General features: G+C 50.0%; 1 protein-coding gene across 1 annotated transcript in view; it reads right to left on the bottom strand.

Moving 5' to 3' along the window:
• The window catches only part of CLCN1 (chloride voltage-gated channel 1), a gene marked incomplete at its 5' end in the record, with an annotated part of 596,613 nt that overhangs the window by 108,554 nt on the left and 463,601 nt on the right, over positions 1 to 24,458 (bottom strand). The window contains 3 exons of the mRNA XM_086928421.1: positions 2,102 to 2,171; positions 20,890 to 21,039; positions 22,882 to 22,966. Coding sequence (XP_086784547.1) covers positions 2,102 to 2,171; positions 20,890 to 21,039; positions 22,882 to 22,966 — 305 coding nt within the window. The remainder of the gene's footprint in view (positions 1 to 2,101; positions 2,172 to 20,889; positions 21,040 to 22,881; positions 22,967 to 24,458) is intronic.

Raw genomic sequence — 24,458 nt, 5'->3', positions numbered from 1 at the left:
CGGTGGACAGTGGGCACAGAACCCACATCTGGGCACAGCCTTGCTACTTAGGGTGGAACATAAAACACACAAATTGTCATGGGTGGAATGCTTACAAAAGCCTAACCACTGACATCCAACCCCTCCTCCTTTAGGCCACCATGTCTCCTCAGTTTGGATGTGGAGCGCCTGCCCTGGCAATGGTAGATGGACTGTTCCAATTGGAGCAGGGTCAAGACTGATTTGCATATGGCTGGGTCCAAACTGAGGGTGGCATGGTGTGTAAAATAACGATGGACTGGGGCGTGGCTCTGAGTCATTATCAGTGACTGAGATGCATTAAATTATTCCATTCATCATTTGTCTGTCTGCTTCAGTGTGCTGGCCTCAGTGGGATGGGTAAGCCCAGGCGTGGGTTCCTCACACACTGTGCCACTGGAGCCTAGCTATACCCATTTAATGAGCCTCTATAAGGGGCAAAACCAGTCCTGTTCTTCTTGTGTTACCGTTCAGGAAGTGCCTGGTCTGGCAGTTCAGTCTAGTCTGTTCCCATTTGCTGAGGGTCAAGACTGATTTGCATATGGCTGAGTCCAAACCGGGCTGGCGTAGTGTGCAAAATAATGATGCACTGGGACCCAGCCCGAGTAATTACCAGTGGCCAAGATTAATACACGGATTTCTATCAGCATCGACAAGACAGAAGTAGTGATCTTTGCCAAGAACCCCTCACTAGGGAACTCCAACTGGTGGTCGACCGAACTTGAACCAAATACACAGCACTCACGCCAGGAACCTTGGAACAATCATCGACAGAAAACTGGACCTGACCGTATAAGTCAGCGCTGTCGCTGCGTCCTGCTTTCATATACTGAAGATGCAGAGGAAGATTTTTAACCAGCTCCCAAGCAACACTAGAAAAACTGTCACTCAAGCCCTAGCAACCAGCCAGGTGGACAATGCAAACAACCTCTAAATCTGGATCACACAGCAACTCTCTAGAAAACTACAAGCCATCCACATCTCATCAGCCAGACTCATATTCAATTTCCCACACAGGACTCACATCACACCACTCCTCAGGGAAGACTACTGGCTCCTGATACACAAACACACTCATTTCTAACTCGTCACACACACACACACACACACACATTCAAGGCACAACTCAACTTCAGCCCCACCTAACTGAAGAGTCAAATGTCCTTCACCAACCTCCCAGACACCTCCACTCCACAGGACTCCTACTCGCACACATCCCAGGCATACACGGAACCAGATCGGGACCTTCTCTTACATCTGCCTGGAAGCGTGGAACGGTCTCCGACTCCACATCAAAGCCCCCTCCTATCGTCTTGAATCCCACTAGAAGCTAAAGACTCAGCTTTTCAATTAACCAACCTACCATAGGCCGGGCTAGGCACACTCACCTACTCAGCACTAAGAGAGGCACAGACACCTACTCAGTACTAAGAGAGGCACACACACCTGCTCAGCACTAAGAGAGGCACACACACCTACTCAGCATTAAGAGAGGCGCACACACCTGCTCAGCACTAAGAGAGGCGCACACACCTGCTCAGCACTAAGAGAGGCGCACACACCTGCTCAGCACCAAGAGAGGAGCACACACCTGCTCAGCACTAAGAGAGGCACACACACCTGCTCAGCACCAAGATACCCTTGTTTGATATAATGCACCCTACAAATACACATAATATAACGTAACATCCCCTCCATCACTTTGTGATACTTCAGAGTTGGCTCAGACTCCCTGTCAGACTGCTGATAACTTATACCTTGACTAGTACTTACAACTAGGTCTGGACATTTTTTCCCACTAATTTTCTTGCACAATTCTTAAATAATGGTTTAGGCTTCCTCTCTTATCACTCATCGACTTTATGCTGGACTTTGATCATTCACACACACGACTTAAATACCACATACATATATTTGGCTTCATTTTTGTTTTTCTCTTATTTACCTTTGAGCAGAAAATGACGAGAAGGAACCTGTGGAGCTGAATGTGTGCCACGGTCACCATGGAACACTGGGCAGGCGATAGGAAGGGGCTGTGCCCAAAAGACTTTTCACAATCAGGCACAATGGAAGCGAAACTCACCGAGTATAAAGACTGGCATGAAGGCTCCGCAGGGGATCGGCATCGTGGTGGCAATGACGGACATCCAGAACTGCAAGAGAAGCCCAAACACAGAACTTAACTCCCATCAGCACCGCCTTCCTGAGCTGTGATCCCTGCATCCTTAGCAGGAAATCCTGACTTCACAGCAAGGAGGACCACTGGGTGTTGACTATTCCGGCACGTAAGAGGAGCAAGGATGGGTCTAAGAGGAGCATGAGTGAGTGTGAGAGGAGCATGAATGGGTGTAAGATGAGCAAAAATGGGTGTAAGAGGAGCATGAATGAGTGAGAGAGGAGCATGAATGAGTGAGAGAGGAGCATGAATGGGTGTAAGAGGAGCAAGAATGAGTGTAAGAGGAGCAAGAATGGGTGTAAGATGAGCATGAATGAGTGAGAGAGGAGCATGAATGGGTGTAAGAGGAGCAAGAATGGGTGTAAGATGAGCATGAATGGGTGTAAGAGGAGCATGAATGAGTGAGAGAGGAGCATGAATGGGTGTAAGAGGAGCAAGAATGGGTGTAAGATGAGCATGAATGGGTGTAAGAGGAGCATGAATGAGTGAGAGAGGAGCATGAATGGGTGTAAGAGGAGCATGAATGAGTGAGAGAGGAGCATGAATGGGTGTAAGAGGAGCAAGAATGAGTGTAAGAGGAGCAAGAATGGGTGTAAGATGAGCATGAATGGGTGTAAGAGGAGCATGAATGAGTGAGAGAGGAGCATGAATGGGTGTAAGAGGAGCATGAATGAGTGAGAGAGGAGCATGAATGGGTGTAAGAGGAGCAAGAATGGGTGTAAGAGGAGCAGGAATGAGTGTAAGAGGAGCAAGAATGAGTGTAAGAGGAGCAGGAATGAGTGTAAGAGGAGCAAGGATGGGTGTAAGAGGAGCAAGGATGGGTGTAAGAGGAGCAAGAATGGGTGTAAGAGGAGCAAGAATGATTGTAGGAGTAGCATCAACGGGTGTAAGAGGAGCAAGAATGAGTGTAAAAGGAGCATGAATGAGTGTAAGAGGAGCAAGAATGGGTGTAAGAGGAGCATGAGAGTGTAAGAGGAGCAAGAATGGGTGTAAGAGGAGCATCAATGAGTGTAAGAGGAGCAAGAATGGGTGTAAGAGGAGCAAGAATGGGTGTAAGAGGAGCAAGAATGAGTGTAAGAGGAGCAAGGATGGGTGTAAGAGGAGCAAGAATGGGTGTAAGAGGAGCAAGAATGGGTGTAAGAGGAGCATGAGAGTGTAAGAGGAGCAAGAATGGGTGTAAGAGGAGCAAGAATGGGTGTAAGAGGAGCAAGAATGGGTGTAAGAGGAGCAAGAATGATTGTAGGAGTAGCATCAACGGGTGTAAGAGGAGCAAGAATGAGTGTAAAAGGAGCATGAATGAGTGTAAGAGGAGCAAGAATGGGTGTAAGAGGAGCATGAGAGTGTAAGAGGAGCAAGAATGGGTGTAAGAGGAGCATCAATGAGTGTAAGAGGAGCATGAATGAGTGTAAGAGGAGCAAGAATGGGTGTAAGAGGAGCAAGAATGATTGTAGGAGTAGCATGAATGGGTGTAAGAGGAGCATGAGAGTGTAAGAGGAGCAAGAATGGGTGTAAGAGGAGCATCAATGAGTGTAAGAGGAGCAAGAATGAGTGTAAGAGGAGCAAGAATGGGTGTAAGAGGAGCATGCGAGTGTAAGAGGAGCAAGAATGGGTGTAAGAGGAGCATCAATGATTGTAGGAGTAGCATCACCGGGTGTAAGAGGAGCAAGAATGAGTGTAAAAGGAGCATGAATGAGTGTAAGAGGAGCAAGAATGGGTGTAAGAGGAGCATGAGAGTGTAAGAGGAGCAAGAATGGGTGTAAGAGGAGCATCAATGAGTGTAAGAGGAGCAAGGATGGGTGTAAGAGGAGCAAGAATGGGTGTAAAAGGAGCATGAATGAGTGTAAGAGGAGCATGAATGGGTGTAAGAGGAGCATGAGAGTGTAAGAGGAGCAAGAATGGGTGTAGGAGGAGCATCAATGAGTGTAAGAGGAGCATGAATGGGTGTAAGAGGAGCAAGAATGGGTGTAAGAGGAGCAAGAATGAGTGTAAGAGGAGCAAGGATGGGTGTAAGAGGAGCAAGAATGATTGTAGGAGTAGCATCAACGGGTGTAAGAGGAGCAAGAATGAGTGTAAAAGGAGCATGAATGAGTGTAAGAGGAGCAAGAATGGGTGTAAGAGGAGCATAAGAGTGTAAGAGGAGCAAGAATGGGTGTAAGAGGAGCATCAATGAGTGTAAGAGGAGCATGAATGGGTGTAAGAGGAGCAAGAATGGGTGTAAGAGGAGCAAGAATGAGTGTAAGAGGAGCAAGGATGGGTGTAAGAGGAGCAAGAATGGGTGTAAGAGGAGCAAGAATGATTGTAGGAGTAGCATCAACGGTTGTAAGAGGAGCAAGAATGAGTGTAAAAGGAGCATGAATGAGTGTAAGAGGAGCAAGAATGGGTGTAAGAGGAGCATGAGAGTGTAAGAGGAGCAAGAATGGGTGTAAGAGGAGCATCAATGAGTGTAAGAGGAGCATGAATGAGTGTAAGAGGAGCAAGAATGGGTGTAAGAGGAGCAAGAATGATTGTAGGAGTAGCATCAACGGGTGTAAGAGGAGCAAGAATGAGTGTAAAAGGAGCATGAATGAGTTTAAGAGGAGCAAGAATGGGTGTAAGAGGAGCATGAGAGTGTAAGAGGAGCATCAATGAGTGTAAGAGGAGCATGAATGAGTGTAAGAGGAGCAAGAATGAGTGTAAGAGGAGCAAGAATGGGTGTAAGAGGAACATGCGAGTGTAAGAGGAGCAAGAATGGGTGTAAGAGGAGCATCAATGAGTGTAAGAGGAGCATGAATGGGTGTAAGAGGAGCATGAATAAGTGTAAGAGGAGCAAGAATAGGTGTAAGAGGAGCAAGAATGGGTGTAAGGGGAGCAGGAATGGGTGTAAAAGGAGCTTGAATGAGTTTAAGAAGAGCAAAAATGAGTGTACAAGGAGCATGAATGAGTGTAAGAGGAGCAAGAATGGGTGTAAGAGGAGCAAGAATGGGTGTAAGAGGAGCATGAATGGGTGTAAGAGGAGCAAGAATGGGTGTAAGAGGAGCAAGAATGGGTGTAAGAGGAGCAAGAATGATTGTAGGAGTAGCATCAACGGGTGTAAGAGGAGCAAGAATGAGTGTAAAAGGAGCATGAGAGTGTAAGAGGAGAAGAATGGGTGTAAGAGGAGCATCAATGAGTGTAAGAGGAGCAAGAATAGGTGTAAGAGGAGCAAGAATTGGTGTAAGAGGAGCAAGAATGGGTGTAAAAGGAGCATGAATGAGTTTAAGAAGAGCAAAAATGAGTGTACAAGGAGCATGAATGAGTGTAAGAGGAGCAAGGATGGGTGTAAGAGGAGCATGAATGAGTGTAAGAGTGGGTGTAAGAGGAGCATGAATGGGTGTAAGAGGAGCAAGAATGGGTGTAAGGGGAGCAGGAATGGGTGTAAAAGGAGCATGAATGAGTTTAAGAAGAGCAAGGATGGGTGTAAGAGGAGCATGAATGAGTGTAAGAGGAGCATGACTGGGTGTAAGAGGAGCAAGAATGGGTGTAAGAGGAGCAAGAATGGGTGTAAGAGGAGCATGAATGAGTGTAAGAGGAGCAAGGATGGGTGTAAGAGGAGCATGAATGAGTGTAAGAGGAGCATGACTGGGTGTAAGAGGAGCAAGAATGGGTGTAAGAGGAGCATGAGAGTGTAAGAGGAGCAAGAATGGGTGTAAGAGGAGCATGAGAGTGTAAGAGGAGCAAGAATGGGTGTAAGAGGAGCATCAATGAGTGTAAGAGGAGCAAGGATGGGTGTAAGAGGAGCAAGAATGGGTGTAAGAGGAGCAAGAATGGGCGTAAGAGGAGCATGAATGAGTGTAAGAGGAGCAAGAATGGGTGTAAGAGGAGCATGAATGAGTGTAAGAAGAGCATGAATGGGTGTAAGAGGAGAAAGAATGGGTGTAAGAGGAGCAAGAATGGGTGTAAGAGGAGCATGAATGAGCGTAAGAGGAGCATGAATGAGTTAAGAGGAGCATGAATGGGTGTAAGAGGAGAAAGAATGGCTGTAAGAGGAGCAAGAATTGGTGTAAGAGGAGCATGAATGGGTGTAAGAGGAGCAAGAATGAGCGTAAGAAGAGCATGAATGGGTGTAAGAGGAGCATGAATGGGTGTAAGAGGAGCAAGAATGAGTGTAAGAATAGGATGAATGAGTGTTAGAGGAGCATGAATGGGTGTAAGAGGAGCATGAATGAGCGTAAGAAGAGCATGAATGGGTGTAAGAGGAGCATGAATGGGTGTAAGAGGAGCAAGAATGAGTGTAAGAAGAGGATGAATGAGTGTTAGAGGAGCAAGGATGGGTATAAGAGGAGCAAGAATGATTGTAGGAGTAGCATCAACGGTTGTAAGAGGAGCAAGAATGAGTGTAAAAGGAGCATGAATGAGTATAAGAGGAGCAAGGATAGGTGTAAGAGGAAAAAGAATGGGTGTAAGAGGAGCAGCGATGGGTGTAAGAGGAGCATGAATGAGTGTAAGAGGAGCATGAATGGGTGTAAGAGGAACAAGAATGGGTGTAAGAGTAAGAGGAGCATGAATGAGTGTAAGAGGAGCAAGAATGAGTGTAGGAGGAGCATGAATGGGTGTAAGAGGAGCATGAATTGGTGTACAAGGAGCAAGAATGGGTGTAAGAGGAGCAAGAATGAGTGTAAGAGGAGCATGAATGGGTGTAAGAGGAGAAAGAATGGGTGTAAGAGGAGCAGGGAGGGGTGTACGAGGAGCAAGAATGGGTGTAAGAGGAGCATTAATGAGTGTAAGAGGAGCATCAATGAGTGTAAGAGGAGCAAGGATGGGTGTAAGAGGAGCATGAATGGGTGTTAGAGGAGCAAGAATGATTGTAAGAGGAGCATTAATGAGTGTAAGAGGAGCATCAATGAGTGTAAGAGGAGCAAGGATGGGTGTAAGAGGAGCAAGAATGAGTGTAGGAGGAGCATGAATGGGTGTAAGAGGAGCATGAATTGGTGTACAAGGAGCAAGAATGGGTGTAAGAGGAGCAAGAATGAGTGTAAGAGGAGCATGAATGGGTGTAAGAGGAGAAAGAATGGGTGTAAGAGGAGCAGGGAGGGGTGTACGAGGAGCAAGAATGGGTGTAAGAGGAGCATTAATGAGTGTAAGAGGAGCATCAATGAGTGTAAGAGGAGCAAGGATGGGTGTAAGAGGAGCATGAATGGGTGTTAGAGGAGCAAGAATGATTGTAAGAGGAGGATGAATTAGTGTAAGAGGAGCATGAATGGGTGTTAGAGGAGCAAGAATGATTGTAAGAGGAGGATGAATTAGTGTAAGAGGAGCATCAATGAGTGTAAGAGGAGCATGAATGAGTGTAAGAGGAGCAAGGATGGGTATAAGAGGAGCATGAATGGGCGTAAGAGGAGCAAGAATGTGTGTAAGAGGAGCATGAATGAGTGTAAGAGGAGCATGAATGGGTGTAAGAGGAGCAAGAATGTGTGTAAGAGGAGCAAGAATGGGTGTAAGAGGAGCATCAATGAGTGTAAGAGGAGCATGAATGGGTGTAAGAGGAGCATTAATGGGTGTAAGATGAGCAAGAATGAGTGTAAGAGGAGCATGAATGAGTGTAAGAGGAGGATGAATGGGTGTAAGAGGAGCAGGAATGAGTGTAAGAGGAGGATGAATGGGTGTAAGAGGAGCAAGAATGTGTGTAAGAGGAGCAAGAATGAGTGTAAGAGGAGCATGAATGTGTGTAAGAGGAGCAAGAATGGGTGTAAGAGGAGCATCAATGAGTGTAAGAGGAGCATGAATGGGTGTAAGAGGAGCATTAATGGGTGTAAGAGGAGCAAGAATGGGTGTAAGAGGAGGATGAATGGGTGTAAGAGGAGCAAGAATGTGTGTAAGAGGAGCAAGAATGAGTGTAAGAGGAGCATGAATGTGTGTAAGAGGAGCAAGAATGGGTGTAAGAGGAGCATGAATGAGTGTAAGAGGAGCATGAATGGGTGTAAGAGGAGCATTAATGGGTGTAAGATGAGCAAGAATGAGTGTAAGAGGAGCATGAATGAGTGTAAGAGGAGCAGGAATGAGTGTAAGAGGAACAAGAATGGGTGTAAGAGGAGCAAGAATGGGTGTAAGAGGAGGATGAATGGGTGTAAGAGGAGCAAGAATGTGTGTAAGAGGAGCAAGAATGGGTGTAAGAGGAGCATGAATGAGCGTAAGAGGAGCATGAATTGGTATGGCTTGAGATGGATGATGACACCGAGATGGAACTGAATGCATCACTGGCACCCTCTCCCGTGTACCAAGAAAGGGCGAGGCTGTCAGAAGTACCCTCTACCCTAATGTGCTGTTCTTCATCCACAGAGGAGACCCTGCACAACGCACCTTCAGTGCCACATCTGGGAGGGTCACGGAGAGAGACGCTGCAGTAGCCCGCGCCTCATGACCCTCTTGGAAATTAAAGTGGCGAGTGGCAAAAATGTAGCAATCACCTCAAAATTATAATTAAGGTTTCTGAGTGGCAGTTGGCATCAATCCCACTGAGAAGTGAATTTGTATCTAACCTGGCGAGGGAGATGGCAAGACATTTTAGTTACAACCAATGTCAGAGTCTCCCAGACTAGAGATCCGGATGGAACATTGGGGCATTGTTGGACAGGCCACATGAAGGGCCACTCTCCCCCGGCTTGACCAGGCCCGAGCCCGGTCACACCAGCACCACACACCACCATTGCACGTCCTCCGTCCCCTCAGGGACCCCTGCCCTCGAGCATGTCGACCTCGTGGGCCCGATCCACTGCCGGCCCACGCGCCCAGCCCGGGCCGCCATCTTGGACACTTCACCACGTGGCCGCCTGGCCCCCGGCCAACCTCAACCCTGGGCCTGGCCAGGCCTCAGACATCCCGGCACCACCATCCACCCAGGAGGTGAGCGGGCCACTTGGCAAGTCAATGGGAGAAGGAGGTGTCGATGGCTCTCCCCCACCAAGTGCCGCTCGCCCATCGCCTCCCCGGGCGCTGGCTCCACCCCCCTGCTGGGTGTCTGGACTCCCTCATCCCGGACCCCCCGACCTCCAAGTGCGAGGGTCCGGACATCAAAGCACACCAGCCCTATAACTGGGGCAGCTCCAGAGCAGGAAGGCAGTTGTATCTTGGAGTCGAGAGACGTAAAGAGGAACTCATCCTGGACGGACTACTGGCGCTGCCATAGCTCTGTCCTGTGCACCATCGTCCTGCCTGTTGGCACTGCCACAGCCGTCGTAACCTTCATCCTTCATCGTCGTCGGGATCTGCTGGCGTGGCCGCGGACCGTTGTAACCGTCATCTTTCACCGGGACCTGCAGGCTCCGCCGCGGACCGTCGTCCTTCCTTCATCCATCTCGGGACCTGCTTGGCTCCTCCACGGCCCGATCATCAAGAACACCGAGCTCGAGGATTGAGAGCTATTCTGAACTCACTGGTAACTAAGACTGTCCCGCTACCCCTTTTCCTCAACCAAAGACTCGAATCGAGGGGACCCCTGAGTCCAGACCTCCTTGTATCATACCAACGTAACCTAAGAATTGCATATAAAGTCTCGTTAACCTTCAATCTTGTGTGGTGTCCGTCTGTGGGGGGGAAGTTACTTGTCTGTACAGTCGTTGGAGACGGCTCTCCCTGGAGACCTCTCCCCGTAATCTCGGCCGACCCTCCCGGTCCGTCTAACATTGGTGGCCAGCGGCGCGATCCGAATCACCGCATAACGTACAGAGAGTAGCTCACCCCACGACGAAATCACAATGACAACTAAAGAAAGCGGATCAACGGAGAAGTTCCAAATGGAAAAACTAGAGGAATACAGCCATCGTGAACTAAAGCAGTTCTGCATCGAACTAGGTATCGCTACCACCGGACTAAGCACCAAGGACGATTTTAAGCATGCCCTAGAATCTTGGGCAGAGACCGGGGATACCGAAGCCCCTGAGCAAAGCACCGCGAAAAAAACCAACACGGCCTCTGAAGGGCAAAGAACCGGTCTCTCGCAAGACGAAATCCAAGAAAGAGAAAAAACCCGACTACACGAGCTAGAAATGGCCCGACTCAAGATGGACGTAGAACTCAAGTTGGCCGAACAAAAAATAAACTTAGAGCACCTACGTCTCCGAGAAGAAAGAGAGGAGAAACAGAGACAAAGGGAGCTCGAGGAAAAGAAACTAGCGTACGAGCACGAACGGAACCTAGCCGAGATCAACCTGCGCAAGCAGAATAAAGAGTTAGGGGTGCCCGAGAGACCACACACCCCAGGGACCACGGAGAAAAAAGTACACATCCCCAAGGATGTTGTCCGAGAATATTTTCGAGAGGACGACATCCAGCAATGGTTTAAGGCCTATGAAATCGCTATGACTGCGCACCGGATCGATAGAAACGATTGGGGAGCCGGCCTATGGGGCAGATTCCTCAATGAGGGCCGCGATACCCTGTTACAGCTCCCAGACCACCAGATGACCTCCTACGACCATATGAAAGCGGCCCTCCTCACCCGCTATGGCCTCACGCCCGAGATGTACCGTCAGAGGTTCCGAGACTGCACACGCATCCCGGGTACAACTTGGGTGGACTATGTAACGTACTTTAGCCGAGCTTTCGAAGGCTGGATCAAAGGGAACAACGTCACGACCTACGAGCAGCTGTTCAATCTGATGGTATGGGAGCATCTGTCCAACAATTGCTTCATTGAACTACGCCAACACCTCCTCGACAGCAAGTTAACCGATCCCCGGCAGCTCGCAGCCGAAGCTGACCGGTGGGAGATCACCAGAGTGGGCCGGAATGGGTCCTACGAGCAGAACAGGAACAACAATGGTCACCACCGACCCAGAGGAGGAGGAGGGGGCCAAGGACGAGGAAGAGACAACACTCCGGCCGCCCCCGTTACCAGCACCACCCCCCCGGCCAACCGGGGCAACACCCCGGCGCGACCGGGGTACAGAGCAAATGTCACGTGTCACCGATGCCAACGAGTCGGCCACTATGCAAACGACCCAAGCTGCCCGCAGTATCAGAGTTCAAAACCCCGCCATGTGGCCGCCGCAGCACTAGGGGAAGAACAGATCTCCGAGGAACAAGAAACAGACGAGCAAGAGTATCAAGAGTGGGAGCCAGCCGCCATGACTCTCGCGTGCTTAGGGGGAAGAGACATGGTCCCGCGGGTCCCCCTACCCGCTAACACCCAGAAGTACAGCCAGTGGGTGAGCATCAATGGACAACGGGCCGAAGCCCTTCGGGACACCGGAGCCAGTGTGACAGCCGTCCGCTGTCACCTGGTGGCCCCAGAACAATATCTACCGAACATTCTCTGCCCTGTGCGATCAGCCGACAACTCGGAAAGTCTGTGTCGGATGGCCTGCGTCCCTTTTGAGTGGGGAGGGGTCTCCGGCATGTTGAAGGTGACGGTCCGAGACGACGCCCCCGTGGACTGCCTCCTCGGTAATGACCTGGAGAGCTCCCCGTGGGCAGCTGTGGAGCGAAAAGAACACTTGGGGATGTTGGGCGTCCCGGACTGGGCGTGCGTCACCACCCGGTCCATGGCCGCCCGTGCCAACCATCACCCGGAAGAACCAGAATGGCCGGCGCCACCGCCTCCGGTCGCCCCAGCCGAAACCCCCCTCGAACCGGCTCAACCTTCCGACCTCGCTAACCTTGACCAGTGGGCCCAAGAGGGGGGACCCACACAAGAACAATTTCGCCAGGAACAGAAGACCTGTCCCTCCCTTGAGGGACTCCGCCAACAAGCGCTCGCCCAAAGCGCAGGGGATACCTCCGGAACTCATTGGGTCTACTGGGACAATGATCTGTTGTACAGCGAGCAACGCATCGCCGAGCTGGGGGCCAACCGAGTACTAGTAGTGCCCCTCTGCTTTAGAGACTTCCTGTTAAACCTGGCCCACGATGTCCCCCTGGCAGGGCACCTAGGACAAGATAAAACCTACAGTCGCCTAGTGACCCACTTCTTCTGGCCCAAAATGAGGAACGATGTGCACCAGCATTGCCGATCTTGCCCCACGTGCCAAGCCAGTGGGAAGAGCGGCCGCAAACTAAAGGCCCCCTTGCAACCTTTTCCAGTCGTCACGACCCCATTTGAGAGGGTCGGAATAGACATTGTGGGACCTCTGGACCCGCGTACGAAACAAGGCCACCGCTTCATTCTGGTGCTAGTGGACCACGCCACCCGCTACCCTGAGGCTGTTCCTCTCCGGACCGTGACAGCCCCAGTGGTCGGCCGGGCCCTGATGGGGATCTTCTCCCGTGTGGGGTTCCCCCGAGAAGTCGTCAGCGACAGAGGCACGAACTTTATCTCTAAATACATGAAATCTCTCTGGCAACAGTGTGGGGTCACCTACCGCTTCACGACCCCCTATCACCCCCAAGGGAACGGACTGGTTGAGCGGTTCAACCGCACGCTGAAAGGAATGATCGGGGGATTGGAAGAGCCCCTCCGTCGCCAGTGGGATGTGCTGCTGCCGTGCCTCCTCTTCGCCTACCGAGAGGTCCCACAGAAATCCCTAGGCTTCAGCCCATTCGAACTGCTCTATGGGCACCCAGTGCGGGGGCCGCTCAGCCTGATCAAAGAAGGCTGGGAGATGCCTCCGGCCAAGAACCCTCCAGATGTCTTCCGGTACCTCCTCACCCTCCGCAACCAGTCCCGGCGGTTCAGAGACCTAGCAAAAGCCAACCTAGAGGCCAGTCAAGAGGACATGAAAAAATGGTATGACCAGAACGCCTCATCCATTGAATTCGAGCCGGGACAACAGGTATGGGTCATGTCCCCCACGGAGCCATGCGCTCTCCAAGACAAATGGACGGGACCCTTCAAGGTGATCGAGCGCAAGGGTCCTGCCACCTATCTGATCGATATGGAGTCCTCCCGGAACCCCCTCCGAGTCCTCCACACCAACAGACTGAAACCCCACTTTGCACGAACAGAACTCAGCCTACTGATGGCCACAGACAATGGGGTTGAAGACGACTCCGAGCCTCTCCCTGACCTCCTGCGGACCCAGGAGCAAGACGGCTCCGTGGATGGGGTCCGACTCTCGGAGACCCTCACCAGAGAACAACGCCAAGAGTGCCAAGCCCTCCTGTCACGGTTCGCCAGTCTGTTCTCCCTCACCCCAGGTGTCACTTCCTGGTGTGTGCACGATGTGGACACCGGAGACAGCCCTCCTATCCGCCACCGGGCCTACCGCGTACCTGATCGGGTACGGGCCTGCATCCAGGCGGAAGTGGCTAAGATGCTCACGCTCGGGGTCATCGAGCCCTCAGACAGTCCATGGGCCAGCCCGGTCGTACTGGTCCCCAAAGCAGCCGCCCCCGGAACCACACCAGAACTCCGGTTCTGCGTCGACTACCGGGGCCTGAATGAAGTCACCAGAACGGACGCACATCCCATCCCCCGGGCGGATGAACTGGTCGACCGAATGGGAGCTGCCCGCTACCTTAGCATCTTCGACCTGACAGCAGGTTATTGGCAGATCGGCCTCACACCCCGAGCACAAGAACGTTCTGCCTTCTCCACCCCCGATGGCCATTACCATTTTACGGTCATGCCCTTCGGCATGAAGAATGCCCCAGCGACTTTCCAACGGCTCGTCAATCAGGTCCTGGCGGGGCTCGAAGGGTTCAGCGCCGCCTACCTAGACGACATCGCTGTGTACAGCCACCATTGGACCGAGCACCTCCATCACCTCCGAGCAGTGCTGCAAGCCCTTCAGCGAGCTGGCCTCACGATCAAGGCCAGCAAGTGTCAAATTGGACAAGGGTCTGTGACCTACCTCGGACACCAGGTGGGAAGCGGCCTAGTAGCCCCTCTACAGCTGAAAATTGCTGCCATCCAGGACTGGCAGCCCCCTATCACCCAAACCGAGGTACGAGCTTTCCTGGGCCTCACGGGCTATTACCGAAGGTTCGTGAAAGACTATGGTACCATAGTGGGGCCTCTCACCGAACTCACGTCAAAAAATCAGCCCAAGAAGGTGAACTGGACCCCAGAGTGTCAAGCGGCATTCGAACAGTTGAAGGCCGCCATGTGTTCCGCTCCTGTGCTCCAGGCCCCAGACTACAGCCGGGAGTTCGTCGTCCAGACGGACGCCTCCGACCAGGGCATTGGGGCGGTCCTGTCCCAAGTGAACACCGAGGGCCTTGATCAACCGGTGGCCTTCATCAGCCGGAGACTCCTACCACGGGAGCAACGCTGGAGCACCATAGAGAGGGAAGCCTTCGCTGTGGTATGGGCCCTCAAGAAGCTCCGGCCCTACCTTTTCGGCACCCACTTTCGGGTGCAGACCGACCACCGACCCCTGCAGTGGCTGATGCACATGCGGGGGGAAAACCCCAAGTTGCTACGCTGGTCCATATCCTTGCAGGGTATGGACTTCACAGTCGAACACCGGCCTGGGTCCGACCACGCCAACGCGGATGGCCTGTCCCGGTTTTTCCGCCTCGACGAAGAGAGTCCCCAAGAGGATGGGTAACTCTCCCCGCCTTCAGCTGGGGGGGACGCATGTTGGACAGGCCACATGAAGGGCCACTCTCCCCCGGCTTGACCAGGCCCGAGCCCGGTCACACCAGCACCACACACCACCATTGCACGTCCTCCGTCCCCTCAGGGACCCCTGCCCTCGAGCATGTCGACCTCGTGGGCCCGATCCACTGCCGGCCCACGCGCCCAGCCCGGGCCGCCATCTTGGACACTTCACCACGTGGCCGCCTGGCCCCCGGCCAACCTCAACCCTGGGCCTGGCCAGGCCTCAGACATCCCGGCACCACCATCCACCCAGGAGGTGAGCGGGCCACTTGGCAAGTCAATGGGAGAAGGAGGTGTCGATGGCTCTCCCCCACCAAGTGCCGCTCGCCCATCGCCTCCCCGGGCGCTGGCTCCACCCCCCTGCTGGGTGTCTGGACTCCCTCATCCCGGACCCCCCGACCTCCAAGTGCGAGGGTCCGGACATCAAAGCACACCAGCCCTATAACTGGGGCAGCTCCAGAGCAGGAAGGCAGTTGTATCTTGGAGTCGAGAGACGTAAAGAGGAACTCATCCTGGACGGACTACTGGCGCTGCCATAGCTCTGTCCTGTGCACCATCGTCCTGCCTGTTGGCGCTGCCACAGCCGTCGTAACCTTCATCCTTCATCGTCGTCGGGATCTGCTGGCGTGGCCGCGGACCGTTGTAACCGTCATCTTTCACCGGGACCTGCAGGCTCCGCCGCGGACCGTCGTCCTTCCTTCATCCATCTCGGGACCTGCTTGGCTCCTCCACGGCCCGATCATCAAGAACACCGAGCTCGAGGATTGAGAGCTATTCTGAACTCACTGGTAACTAAGACTGTCCCGCTACCCCTTTTCCTCAACCAAAGACTCGAATCGAGGGGACCCCTGAGTCCAGACCTCCTTGTATCATACCAACGTAACCTAAGAATTGCATATAAAGTCTCGTTAACCTTCAATCTTGTGTGGTGTCCGTCTGTGGGGGGGAAGTTACTTGTCTGTACAGTCGTTGGAGACGGCTCTCCCTGGAGACCTCTCCCCGTAATCTCGGCCGACCCTCCCGGTCCGTCTAACAGGCATATTAGCAAGAACCTCGTTAAAATTATCGCCGTTTTAGCGGCAGGAAACGGCCACTAAAACGACGATCATGGGCTTGATAATATGTGTTATAGAATTCTAATAAAAGCCCAGGTTGGATGGCCTCGATATACAGACCCTGCTTGTTCTGGTGAGTGTGCTGCACTTGGTATGCAACTGTGCCTATTAGGTTGGTCTTGCAGTCTTCCTGATATACAGTTACAGTAACACTGGCTGTTCTTGGTTTGAAAACTGTGCTCTGTGAGATGAGTGCATGTCTGTCCTTGAGCCACAAACTGCATCTTGATTCTAGTGTATTGGAGTTCTTCCAGTTTTTGTTGTGTTGTGTGTTTGGATAATGGGTTAAAGTAGGCAGTGTTTCTTAAGAAGCCATCTTGGTTCCAGATGTGCAGATGGTGCTTGTTGCAATGGGTGTTGTTTTGGTCTTCTTCAGCTAACAGTGTTGACTGAGTTGTTGACACTGGTGCCCTTCATAAGCACAGTAGATGGTGAGTTGTTTGTTTTACTTCTTGAGACTGGTTTCTTGATGTTCTCCATACAGAAAAGGCGTGATTGTAGAGAGACTTGTGTTCTTAATATGCAGACGGGCTTCTTGAGCGGGGTTAGCTGCTGTTCTTCACATAGAGACTGGCCTTGAAGAAATCTGTGTTGGTTATTATTGGACCAAGTGCCTATTTGAGCTGGGGGCATCACTAGTGTTTGCTCACTTCCTGCTGTTTGTGTTCTTGTTATGCAGTGTTTCATTTGGTTTATGCTATCCATATGCACACTTTGTTTATTGAGTTGGTACTGTTGTTTATTTTTCAAATGTAGAGTCCTGGTTGAGCTGGTTTTGTGGTTTTGATTTGCCTACATTGCTTTTCCAATGTCCTTGTTATGCTGTTGGTGTTGGTGTTTTTTATATATAGATAGTGTTTGTTCATTTCTTGGTTATTTCTGTAAGTTGGATTTACTGTTCTTTTAGATTATGTGATCTGGTATTGTTGATAAACGTTGGATGTGCTGGAGTTCTTGATGTACAATGCTTGTTAGTTTTGGTGTGCAGGCTGTTGGGGTGGATTTGTTTGTATTATTAATGTACAACCAGTGGTTTTGAGGGGCACCAGAATATTGTAGTCAGAATTCCTTTTGACATAAATACTTTTTCCTAAACTTTGCTTATAAAACGTTTGCCATTTTGGAGTTAATAATATCATCCCCGACCAAGTGGGTCAATATTTTAGTAAATTATATGTAGGCCGCAGTATGTATGTCAGACGATCCATACCTGTGCACAGAGTTCTAACATGCAAACATTTTGACCATGGTCGAGATGAGTAGGTTGCTTGCTTGATACATACACATGGTTTTGTTGCACTCATATGTTACTGGTCTTGCTAAAAAGACAGTGTGTGTTGTTCTTACTCTGTTGCTTGTTCCTGGTGTATATGAGCGCTCTTTGGCTGCAGACAGTGTTTGTTGTTCTTACTCTGTTGCTTGTTCCTGGTGTATATGAGCGCTCTTTGGCTGCAGACAGTGTTTGTTGTTCTTACTCTGTTGCTTGTCCCTGGTGTATATGAGCGCTCTTTGGCTGCAGACAGTGCTTGTTGTTCTTACTCTGTTGCTTGTTCCTGGTGTATATGAGCGCTCTTTGGCTGCAGACAGTGCTTGTTGTTCTTACTCTGTTGCTTGTTCCTGGTGTATATGAGCGCTCTTTGGCTGCAGACAGTGCTTGTTGTTCTTACTCTGTTGCTTGTTCCTGGTGTATATGAGCGCTCTTTGGCTGCAGACAGTGTTTGTTGTTCTTACTCTGTTGCTTGTGCCTGGTGTATATGAGCGCTCTTTGGCTGCAGACAGTGCTTGTTGTTCTTACTCTGTTGCTTGTGCCTGGTGTATATGAGCGCTCTTTGGCTGCAGACAGTGTTTGTTGTTCCTACTCTGTTGCTTGTACCTCGTGTATATGAGCGCTCTTTGGCTGCAGACAGTGCTTGTTGTTCTTACTCTGTTGCTTGTTCCTGGTGTATATGAGCGCTCTTTGGCTGCAGACAGTGCTTGTTGTTCTTACTCTGTTGCTTGTTCCTGGTGTATATGAGCGCTCTTTGGCTGCAGACAGTGTGTGTTGTTCTTACTCTGTTGCTTGTTCCTGGTGTATATGAGCGCCCTTTGGCTGCAGACAGTGCTTGTTGTTCTTACTCTGTTGCTTGTTCCTGGTGTATATGAGCGCTCTTTGGCTGCAGACAGTGCTTGTTGTTCTTACTCTGTTGCTTGTTCCTGGTGTATATGAGCGCTCTTTGGCTGCAGACAGTGCTTGTTGTTCTTACTCTGTTGCTTGTGCCTGGTGTATATGAGCGCTCTTTGGCTGCAGACAGTGTGTGTTGTTCTTACTCTGTTGCTTGTTCCTGGTGTATATGAGCGCTCTTTGGCTGCAGACAGTGCTTGTTGTTCTTACTCTGTTGCTTGTGCCTGGTGTATATGAGCGCTCTTTGGCTGCAGACAGTGTTTGTTGTTCTTACTCTGTTGCTTGTGCCTGGTGTATATGAGCGCTCTTTGGCTGCAGACAGTGCTTGTTGTTCTTACTCTGTTGCTTGTGCCTGGTGTATATGAGCGCTCTTTGGCTGCAGACAGTGTTTGTTGTTCTTACTCTGTTGCTTGTTCCTGGTGTATATGAGCGCTCTTTGGCTGCAGACAGTGTGTGTTGTTCTTACTCTGTTGCTTGTTCCTGGTGTATATGAGCGCTCTTTGGCTGCAGACAGTGCTTGTTGTTCTTACTCTGTTGCTTGTGCCTGGTGTATATGAGCGCTCTTTGGCTGCAGACAGTGTGTGTTGTTCTTACTCTGTTGCTTGTTCCTGGTGTATATGAGCGCTCTCTGGCTGCAGACAGTGTGCGTTGTTCTTACTCTGTTGCTTGTTCCTGGTGTATATGAGCGCTCTTTGGCTGCAGACAGTGCTTGTTGTTCTTACTCTGTTGCTTGTTCCTGGTGTATATGAGCGCTCTCTGGCTGCAGACAGTTTGTGTTGTTCTTACTCTGTTGCTTGTGCCTGGTGGATATGAGCGCTCTTTGGCTGCAGACAGTGCTTGTTGTTCTTACTCTGTTGCTTGTGCCTGGTGTATATGAGCGCTCTTTGGCTGCAGACAGTGCTTGTTGTTCTTACTCTGTTGCTTGTGCCTGGTGTATATGAGCGCTCTTTGGCTGCAGACAGTGCTTGTTGTTCTTACTCTGTTGCTTGTGCCTGGTGTATATGAGCGCTCTTTGGCTGCAGACAGTGCTTGTTGTTCTTACTCTGTTGCTTGTGCCTGGTGTATATGAGCGCTCTTTGGCTGCAGACAGTGCTTGTTGTTCTTACTCTGTTGCTTGTGCCTGGTGTATATGAGCGCTCTTTGGCTGCAGACAGTGCTTGTTGTTCTTACTCTGTTGCTTGTGCCTGGTGTATATGAGCGCTCTTTGGCTGCAGACAGTGCTTGTTGTTCTTACTCTGTTGCTTGTGCCTGGTGTATATGAGCGCTCTTTGGCTGCAGACAGTGCTTGTTGTTCTTACTCTGTTGCTTGTGCCTGGTGTATATGAGCGCTCTTTGGCTGCAGACAGTGTGTGTTGTTCTTACTCTGTTGCTTGTTCCTGGTGTATATGAGCGCTCTTTGGCTGCAGACAGTGCTTGTTGTTCTTACTCTGTTGCTTGTGCCTGGTGTATATGAGCGCTCTTTGGCTGCAGACAGTGTTTGTTGTTCTTACTCTGTTGCTTGTGCCTGGTGTATATGAGCGCTCTTTGGCTGCAGACAGTGCTTGTTGTTCTTACTCTGTTGCTTGTGCCTGGTGTATATGAGCGCTCTTTGGCTGCAGGCAGTGTTTGTTGTTCTTACTCTGTTGCTTGTTCCTGGTGTATATGAGCGCTCTTTGGCTGCAGACAGTGTGTGTTGTTCTTACTCTGTTGCTTGTTCCTGGTGTATATGAGCGCTCTTTGGCTGCAGACAGTGCTTGTTGTTCTTACTCTGTTGCTTGTGCCTGGTGTATATGAGCGCTCTTTGGCTGCAGACAGTGTGTGTTGTTCTTACTCTGTTGCTTGTTCCTGGTGTATATGAGCGCTCTCTGGCTGCAGACAGTGTGTGTTGTTCTTACTCTGTTGCTTGTTCCTGCTGTATATGAGCGCTCTTTGGCTGCAGACAGTGCTTGTTGTTCTTACTCTGTTGCTTGTTCCTGGTGTATATGAGCGCTCTCTGGCTGCAGACAGTGTGTGTTGTTCTTACTCTGTTGCTTGTTCCTGGTGTATATGAGCGCTCTCTGGCTGCAGACAGTGTGTGTTGTTCTTACTCTGTTGCTTGTTCCTGGTGTATATGAGCGCTCTATGGCTGCAGACAGTGCTTGTTGTTCTTACTCTGTTGCTTGTTCCTGGTGTATATGAGCGCTCTTTGGCTGCAGACAGTGCTTGTTGTTCTTACTCTGTTGCTTGTTCCTGGTGTATATGAGCGCTCTTTGGCTGCAGACAGTGCTTGTTGTTCTTACTCTGTTGCTTGTGCCTGGTGTATATGAGCGCTCTTTGGCTGCAGACAGTGTTTGTTGTTCTTACTCTGTTGCTTGTTCCTGGTGTATCTGAGCGCTCTTTGGCTGCAGACAGTGTGTGTTGACCGGGTTTGTCAGTTGTCTAGACATGTTACCTGAATTAAACGCCCTACAGCTCAAGTATACAAAGTTCTTGTTGAAATGGGTTCTTCATATGCTGACAGGTTGGGTCCAGTGTCTTGGTGTTTTTGATGCACTGTCATCACCTGTTAACTTGGAAGTGTTGTATGTACATGCAGGTCATGCCTCCTAAATGAACAGTGTTCTGTTCTTGCTGCACAGAGACTGTTTTGTTGATGTTCTTTTTTGGCCGACAGGGTTTGGAGAGGCTTGAGCTGCTGTTCTTGACACATGCACACTGCTTGTTGGCTTAGGGTTTATTGGTTCTCTCAATGACTAGAGAGCAGTTGAGTTGTTTTTAATAATGCTCTTGATATGAAGACAGTGCTTGTTGAATTGTGCATGCCAGTGGTATTGATACTTTGTGTTTGTTTTCTAGATATACCGCTAAATGTTGTACGTGTTTCTATAATCATGCCAAGGTTGATGGACGCGTGAACGCTTGAATGACTTTGCGAGTCTGAATCTGGTGCAAACAGAATACCCACCTTCATGACGAAGAAAAGGCTCAGGATGACGAAGACGCTGACTTTGGGGTGGATCCACACGGCTGACCGGCCAAGCCCTTGCGTGTTGTCCATGTGCTTTGTCCATGTGTGGTTGTCAAATAGGGACGATATGCTGTCTCGCGGCATCAGCTGCGGAGAGAAACCATTGGGAGAGACCGGTCAGTTGAGTCAGCCGCAGAGGCCTTCACATGAAGGGTTATTCCTAGAGTGGAACAAAAACCTCCTTTGATGTCATCCAGAGAGAAGGGATAGCCCCACTTTCACTTGCAGATGTATTCCTACAGTGGGCACAGAACTCCCCTTGTTGCCTTTGGGTAGGGGAGGGAGGGGGAGCAGGTGCATGTGGGGGATTGCTTTATTTCATCTCAAATGTTTGTGAGTCATTGAGTGTTACCGTGGAACACTACGTGACTTGATCGAATGCACTGCTGTACCTCCTGACTACGTGCCCCTTTCTGACGATATATGAAAACCCCTGTGTGCATCACTATTCATTCATTCATTCATTCATTCATTCATTCATTCATTCATTCACTCATTCATTCATTGACTCACTCATTCATTCACTCATTCAATCATTCACTTATTCATTCACTCATTCATTCATTCATTCATGCATTCACTCATTCATTCACTCATTCATTCATGCATTCACTCATTCATTCACTCATTCATTCACTCATTTATTCATGCATTCACTCATTCATTCACTCATTCATTCATTCACTCATTCATTCACTCATTCATTCATTCATGCATTCACTCATTCATTCACTCATTCATTCATTCACTCATTCACTCATTCATTCATTCATTCATTCATTCACTCATTCATTCACTCATTCATTAATTCACTCATTCATTCACCCATTCATTTACTCATTCATGCATTCACTTATTCATTCACTCATTCATTCATTCATGCATTCACTCATTCATTCATTCATTCATTCACTCATTCATTCATTCATTCATTCATTCATTCACTCATTCATTCACTCATTCATTAATTCACTCATTCATTCACCCATTCATTTACTCATTCATGCATTCACTTATTCATTCACTCATTCATTCATTCATGCATTCACTCATTCATTCACTCATTCATTCACTCATTCATTCACTCACTCATTCATTCACTCATTCATTCACTCATTCATTAATTCACTCATTCATTCACCCATTCATTTACTCATTCATGCATTCACTTATTCATTCACTCATTCATTCATTCATTCATTCACTCATTCATTCACTCGTTTATTCATTCACTCATTCACTCACTCATTCATTCACTCATTCATTCACTCATTCATTAATTCACTCATTCATTCACCCATTCATTCACTCATTCATGCATTCACTCATTCATTCACTCATTCATTCATTCATGCATTCACTCATTCATTCACTCATTCATTCACTCATTCATTCATTCATTCACCCATTCATTCATTCACTCATTCATTCACTCATTCATTCACTCATTCATTCATTCACTCATTCATTCACTCATTCATTCACTCATTCATTCACTCACTCATTCATTCATTCATTCATTCATTCTTTCATTCATTCATGTGAGTGCCAAGAGATGCTCGCGGTCCTCTACGCTGCTGCACAGCGGTGTGCGCTTTTAATCAGCTGTGCGTCCGTGCAGGTAACAGCGGTGGGGCCGGGTAAAGGGGATTTTTGGGGACGATGCAGAGGAAAAATTGATTGTTTATTAAATTTTCCCTCAGCATCGCCCCTCGAAATCCCCCTTTACCCGGCCCCACCGCTGTTACCTGGATCGCGGCTGCTTGTAATGCTGCTGACTGCTAGGAGAGCGCAGACACACTGGGTTGTACAGGTGCACAGTCATATGGCTGACCCGCCGGAGCGTCCCTCTGTCTCCAGAGTATCCACCTGGTGGACCGGCCCCCCTCATGGACCCACCTGCCCAGCACCATGAACACCAGCACCTACCTCTCCGGCCATGAACTGCCCGAAGCCTGGGGGGAAGGTCAGCGTTGCAATGACGAAGGTGATGACCCCGGGGTAGATGAGGCGGCTGTGGAGAGAAGAAGCACAGAGTGTAAACAAGGGCGCGGCCTCCACGTGAGGTCGCTGCAGAGACCATCGCACTCCATGACACATTAACGTAGAAAGAGGAAAAAACGAGGAGAAACAAAAGTATTTCTCCTCATTGCCCCACTCCGACACCTGCCCTGGGGAGGCGAAGGATTCTGACGCATCCCCAGGTTCATGACTCTTTTCAAATCTGGGAATGAGTCGGGTTCCGTGGATGTTGTGTTGGAACACGCAGAGCAACACGCATAGAACGCCCCATCCACGCTGAGTAATGCGTGAAAAGGGCCCATATTTACAAGGACATGAAAAGTCACGCAGGGTGACTTTACATGACCTTGTAAATATGGGGAAGCCCATTGCGCTGCATCAAAAAAAAGCAATGCGCAACGGCGCAAGGGGCTTGTAAATGAGGCCGTTAGCACGCATCGAAAGAGGAGAACGCCATAAATTATTATTTTTGTGCCAGAAGGTGTCCCTTCCTGTAAAGGACAATCACCCCTGCAACGCAGGCACCGTTGCAACATGGCACGAGGGTGTCTGCGTTGGTGCACGTCTGCTGTGTGTGCGTCAGTGCTGGGGAGAAGGACAGGAATGAGCCGTATCTCGTAGAGCATTCCTGCCCTTTTATTTTGAAGCACGACAGAGCAGCAGGAAGGCTTGCGGCGCTGCCGTGCAACAAAATATTGTAACTGAGGCCCTGAGTATGGCCGGCCTGCGCTCCTGCCTTGGAGTGACCAAGAGTGACCCCTCGCTTCCTGCGGGGGTCCCTACTTTAGAAGCTGCAATAAGCTTTGCAGTTTTTGTTCTCTCAAGCTCTCAGTACCATCTGCTTGCCCCACCTGCATCTTGGACCACTGGCTGGCACCGTCCGTCTGTCTCAGAGGAGGTTTGTCACTTAAGGCTAACTGGGGGCACTCGTGCCCAGAGGGGGCAGGAGGACTGTAATGTAAAGTAAATTGATACTTGTATAGCGCACTACTCACCCGCAAGGGTCTCAAGGCGCTTGTACGAATACCGCTGTGGAACCCGTCCTGGCTTTCCCTGTGAGGCGTCCACTCCTGGGCACCCCCAAGGTGAAAGCCAGGCATCCCGCCGCGGGGGGCCGTTGTGGAGATTAAGCAAGCTATTGCCCAGAGTTGCAGAGTGGGACCCATGATTGGAATAGGCACCGAGGCGAGAATCATCAGGTCTGTGGAATTTTGATTTGAGCCCAAGACCCGCCGAGGCGGGGAATTGAACCCTGGTCCCGGGCTTGACCTCTGCATCAGGGTCTGCCGCTCTAACCATTGAGCCACACTTCTCCACTGGTGCTTCTGAAAGGTTGAGGGAAGTTGAGGGAAGTGAACAGAGCCAAACTGTCACATGAGCACAGAGGTCACACCAGTATCGAGGATGCCAGTACCGAGGTGATGCCACTACTGAGGTCAATCCAGTACTGAGGTGACACCAGCACTAAGTTAATGCCAATGCTG

Source organism: Lissotriton vulgaris, chromosome 7 (genome assembly GCF_964263255.1).
Source record: "Lissotriton vulgaris chromosome 7, aLisVul1.2, whole genome shotgun sequence".
In the NCBI taxonomy this organism is placed as follows: Eukaryota; Metazoa; Chordata; class Amphibia; order Caudata; family Salamandridae; genus Lissotriton; species Lissotriton vulgaris.
Note: the sequence above shows the minus strand (reverse complement) of the source record. Positions and strands in the feature narration are given on the sequence as shown.